This window comes from Mizuhopecten yessoensis, unplaced genomic scaffold (genome assembly GCF_002113885.1).
Source record: "Mizuhopecten yessoensis strain PY_sf001 unplaced genomic scaffold, ASM211388v2 scaffold5519, whole genome shotgun sequence".
Taxonomy (NCBI): domain Eukaryota; kingdom Metazoa; phylum Mollusca; class Bivalvia; order Pectinida; family Pectinidae; genus Mizuhopecten; species Mizuhopecten yessoensis.
Genome location: NW_018406089.1, coordinates 1,241,552 through 1,247,503, shown reverse-complemented (window position 1 = coordinate 1,247,503; position 5,952 = coordinate 1,241,552). Strand labels below are relative to the sequence as shown.

Below are 5,952 nucleotides of genomic sequence, written 5' to 3'. Positions count from 1 at the left end.
TGTAAATGGAGGGGCATGACCAAAAGGAAGTGATCTGGGTTTATTGCTTCAGGTGATTTCTTACTATCTAGGATAAAATTGCAGGATACTGCACTAGGAATTTGGCCATAAGGCTTAATTATTGAGTAAGCAACTTGTTCTTTTTCTGGAACACGATATTTGGTTGGTAGCATTCTTATAGGTGGTTGCAATTGATAATTATATATAAATGGGTCATAACCTGGAAATGACTGAGATCCCCCACTCAATAACCATATATGTGGATCCCAACTAACTTTATATGAAGAATTTTTGGTCCTGGGAGCCTAAGGATTTAACCGTTGAATATGGAAGTGCCCTTGCGGTAAATATGTATTACATGCCCTTTGGGCCTCTTATAGGTATTTATGGTGGTATTTATTATAATGCTGAATATTAATATCTAAAATAACTGTTCAAACTTTTTTTAAACATGACAAGAATCTCAGCAGTGGCTTTTGTGGATAAAATTGATTACGGAAGTGGTCAGAATTAATTAATGCTCCCTTCAGCAGAGCATGGTTACCGTGACGTCACAAGTACACAAAAATGGCGACCATGTGAAGTCAATGTGCAAGTGTCAAGAACGGATTTGCCTGGTTTTACTATGTAGACATATATATATCGGTGTAAAATCTACAAAAACATACATCATGTTATAGGGATCCTAGATGGGATCAGATGAGTGATAAATATGGAAACGCAGAGAAACTATGGTAAGTGAAATGACTGCTGCGATAGCCTAGCAGACGATTTTTTTCTAACACTTGCCGTTGTCAGTCTATCATGCCACCTGGCGATTAATGGACCCTTTTATGCCCATTTGATGGGCACTAAACATACTGCTTCTGGTGTTTGTAGAAGTAAATTTATCAATAACACAAACACTGTTATCGAGAGGTTAACACTACAATGTCAATCAAGATAAATCCCAGGTTTGGATATTCGTAGATTATTGGCACCTACTGTAATTTGTTCCTAAATTGGTCTGTATGAACAGGAAACGGATTATTAGATTGCAGACCTATCATATACGTTCTACATGGATCCAATTTGTTGATAGGCTCATTGCTTAGCGTATATTCCAGGATTATCTGTCTGTGCAAATGTGATACAATCTACCTGACTAAACACTGGACGTGTTGTTCATTTAAATTTACTAAATATTCCATCAATTCTATTTAAATGTTGAGTTCTTGAACTTGCATGTGACTAATAAATGGGGATTACAGAGGAATAAAAACAGTTATATTTGTCGTAGTGATGCCTGAATATTATAATTAGACGAGGTATAAAAAGTAATGTTTAAAAAATATGAATGAATACACGGAAGAAGAATATTTCACCATTTCCACACCTTATCACTCAGGTAAGAATTCAGCTATTATAATGATTGTGTATCTGACTGATCAAGTATTATTTGAGATGTAAAAATTATTGATGCTGAATTAAGTTTACTGTACAGTACAGGAATTATCATTTGGTTAAAATGGTTCTTTCAACGAAACACAAATTGAGATTATGAAATAACCCAGACCTTAGCACACACACAGTTATTGTTCCAATTTGCTTTTGTACTGACTAATCAACTCCATTCTGTATTTTTTTTTTTTAGATATGTCTAGTTATTTTGGACTATAACTTAGTTTGAAGGAAAATTTGATTTCAATGTGGTATTCTAGAAGGAAAACAATTATTTTGAAAAATAATGGACAGGAAAGTTTATTTTTTCGAATGGATCATAACATTTTCACATGGTTTAAATTACTACAGGCTTGAGTTGGTCAGAAATGTTTAAAGCTATGAATTATATCACAGTATTTCTTTATCAGCAGTTTTACAGGGTTTATGGAATACATATGAAAAACAATAATGTAATAAATTTTACAGTGATGATCTAAACCTTAAAACTTCTGCTCAATATTTCCTTCACATCGAGTGAGATTCCAGCATACATACAGTGATTAATGTGTTGTGTTCAGTGNTCCATGTGGGGAAAAATTGAGGAAAATGGTGAAAATACATGATTTATGTGGGTCCCTGTGAGGGATGTCTTTTGAATTATAAGGAAACTGCTTTGTGTTCATATGTGTGTACATCACACAGAAAAATAATATTGAAATATTACTGAACAGGCTACTTCCAGTAATTTATTAGTTTTATCATAAAATTCTTCTTTTTTTTTTTCTGTTCCAAAACTGTGTCTGCTATAATATCTATCTCACATCATTTTCTATTTCAATTTTCCATGTCCCTCAGATAATATTCCTTTAAACTTACAAAAATTGTAATCCTCTTATCCTGCTATTGAACTTTCATTCATATGTAATCCAGTTTTGATTATAGCCATCTCTGGCAAAAAACCAATAACATTCTTAGTCATTCATGCAACCCTTGGAAGTTGGAGAAGTTTTACGTTTCATTATAACTTTAAATGATTGAATAATAATTATTAAAATTACCCATTCGTTTAATGTCTAGATAACATGATATCTGTATAAAACTTGAGTTCAAATGTTATTTTCTTGATAGGAAAACATAATACTAACAGCAATTTTACCTTTATTGGACGAACTGCTCTGAGGTATTGAAATTCATTTGCCAAGGTTATGAGTTGAACAATTCTTATCAACAACATTCCAAAATGGATTGCATGACCAGTATTGAATTTAATGTATGGCCTCGATTAAAGACATAATCAATTTATAATACATGGTTTATGGCGATATCCAAGGTTTGACTTTGGTAAAGGTTTTAGTACATTTGATATTTTGAAATTGGTGACAATTTTAAATGATTGTATAGATAAATAGCAATTATATTGTACAGATAAAAATTATGGGGGTTCATCAGACACGTATATTTTACTGCATGATTGATGGTCGGTATGTGCAGAAATAAATCTGTCAATTGCAAGACTTTACTCTTTTTGTCTCCAACTTTTATGAACAACTTAATTCTCTCTGTATTCTATACCAGGTAATTGGTACAAAAAAAAAGAAAATTTATTCTATATAAATTTACAAATGTTGTGGGTTAATTGGGTTAGTAAATGGTGTAGAGACATTGTTAGTGATCAAAGTCACGTCAATAAACAATTATTTTGCAGAGGATAAGAATCCCCCATTCACAAATAGCATCTAAAAAACTAGGGGCATGTACAGCTTTTATGTTTTTTTAAGTTATAGGAAAATCAGCCCTGGTGATCCAATGTCTTTTAGGATACCCAGTATGCTGAAGTATTTTCAATAATGCATGCTCTTGATAACGAATTTATAAATTAGGTAAAATTTTCAAAATAAGTACTTAGATAGGAAAAAGGACTTTATCTGCACATTTATTGTATTTGTTTCAACTGACAAAGAATGGTTCTGTATTGTTTGAAAATCATCTTAATAGATCATAAAAGAAAATTTTGTAAATTTCTCTTCTTCTTTTTTAAATTTGATTTATGTATTTGTCTATCAAACAAATAGTTGCTGGAATTTGAATCAGCAAGAGGCACAAACGCATTGTAATCTTTACTTAATGCCAAAATATGCAACTTGCAAAATACAAATTATACATGTCTCAAGCAAAATTGATAAATTGTTTCATTATATTTATGTTTAATCTGTGTTATTTCAGATGTTCAGGCTGCGGAGCGGATATTCCGCAAGGTGGTACACCCAGGCCTGGACTCCATGCGGATCGTTGACAGAAATGGCATGCCCATCACTAGTGCTCCGTCTGGGTACACCAACTACCTAAGAAACAAGACCTTCAGTTTGAGCCCGCGGGGTGTACCTACCAGGGTGTCCAATCATACCTATAGTGGCAAACACTCCCACATCTCCAGATATGGGCCTTCGGTCAGTATTAAAATTCTTGTTGTTACTTTGTGGTAGTTTGGTCTATTGGTTAGTATGAACATTTCTTGTTTCTTACTTTGGAATAGTTTAGTGTGTTAGTGTGTCTGGTGAGTGTAAAAAGTGTGTTTGTTTGCTACTTTTAATGTGGAAGTTTCAGAATAGACCCTTAAGAGTATCTTTTTGACTCCCCAAAATGAGTAGATCAAAATCAAGGTCACAACATGGAGTTGAAGTCCTAATGTCAAGATCACACCAAGGCACCAAGGAGTAAATGTCAAGGTCATTCAGAAGGGTGAAAAGCAAGGTCACACCAATGGGTTAAAAGGCAAACCATTACACTGATCCTTTAATATCCTGAGTTAACATTTCTGGGTAAAGGAAAATGCTTTGATGAAATTTAAAAAAACCCACTATACTCCATTTTCTATTGAAGTGTTATGCATAGAAAATTACAACACTTGTTAAAACAGATATTAAGGATAGAAAGATTATGTCATTTCCAAGTGATAGTGTTTCATATAAGAGATCTATATCAACAATGATGAAGAATATCAAAGGTTTACAATTGTATTTGATGCCTTTGAGTTTGTGTGGTATATTAGCAAAAAGGAAAGAAACAGTTCCGTATAATGAAATTTGATTATTTCTGTAGCTGCTAAAGTACCAAGCAAGACTGTCCTTCAGCCAGTTCAAAATGTGTTTGTATTTGGAGCATTTGAGTTTGTACCTATGTGGTAATATTAGCTGTTGTCAGAAACGAACATTTCAAAATAATGAAATCTCCATGGCTGCTATTGCACGTCCGTCAGGCAGTTCAAGTGCGTTAGATCTCTGTATTCAGTTTCAGATTACCATTGTCCTTTAGAATTTGCCTTTGTTTTGTCTTTTCACAGTTACATTCCGATCAATACTTTTATACATACGAAAACACTTTCACTGTGAAACACACTATTGTGGTCTATAGATTTTGAGGTGCAAAAAGGTTTTGTGTACAATACAGTTTCATCTATTTGCTGATGTAGCCATATAGAACAAACATGGCCGACGTGCGAAATCAATTAATGTCTGTTTTTTCTTTTGTTTGGAAAATTGTGCTGAGCTTGAAACAATTTCCAGACAGAAGTTTGATCAATACGTAGGCATTTGTTTGTTGTTCATGTTTGGCCTAGTTAGACTTTGTTGTGTACAAACTACAGGTGATAAATACATAATAAAGTCAGTGGCTTATACACAGACGGTCAGGGTTCGATTCCCAATATGTGGGCGAGTACCCATAATGTATTGCTGGACAATCTATCTTGCCAGTAAAGTAGTATTTCCCATTTACTCTTTGTCTATGCTATTCCACACTCCGAGAGGTTGTGTACTGAGACTTGACTCATAGTTCCTCCCTGTGTACCAATGCACTTCCCAGCCACTGCAAACTGTCCACACAAGGTACCACAAGATCACCACGCTGCCACCAAATGCAACATGTGAGAGGGCACCAATCTAGCCACTGACCACGCTTGATGTTGCTGAACTAGTGAGCACGTCTTAGGGTTATACCAAATGGCTGGAAATTAAAAGCTAACTTGCCAATAAGGCAGTATTTTTACCCTACCAATCATTGGCTGCTTCACCAGAACCCTTATGGCTAGATTCCCAGTATGTACAAGCACAGACAGCAGGTTTGTTTATGGATGTAAGACTAAGTACACACGCAAACGTATTGGATGAGTTACTATCTCCACCTGCCCAAAACTGAGCTGTTCAGGGCTTGATATTAAAAGAACATTAATTCCCTTGACTAGACATCTAAGCTTTGTCTTTATCCACCTGTATATATATATAGTTACAAGTTTTGGTTTTGCATACATGTTCATCTTGATGATAGCAAAGTTTTGTATACCAGAAGTACATCACAGCAAACTTATTTTGACCTCTGACTCAATCATTGCAACCAATTGTCTGTGGTATATCTCTTGTAATGTTTTACCTGGAGCTACCAAACCAATTGTCTGTGGTAATTCTCCTGTACTGTTTCACCTGGACCTACCAAACCAATTGTCTGTGGTAATTCTCCTGTACTGTTTCACCTGGA

At 34.5% G+C, this 5,952-nt stretch overlaps 1 protein-coding gene across 7 annotated transcripts in view; it reads left to right on the top strand.

The window, feature by feature from the left end:
* Nucleotides 1-560: 560 nt before the first annotated feature.
* The window catches only part of LOC110450829 (glutamic acid-rich protein-like), a 43,058-nt gene continuing 37,666 nt past the window's right edge, over nt 561-5,952 (top strand). For all 7 annotated transcript variants that reach the window (XM_021498588.1, XM_021498585.1, XM_021498586.1 and 4 more), the window contains exons 1-2: nt 561-734; nt 3,646-3,869. In XM_021498588.1, the coding sequence (XP_021354263.1) occupies nt 713-734; nt 3,646-3,869 (246 nt within the window). In that variant the 5' untranslated portion in view covers nt 561-712. The remainder of the gene's footprint in view (nt 735-3,645; nt 3,870-5,952) is intronic.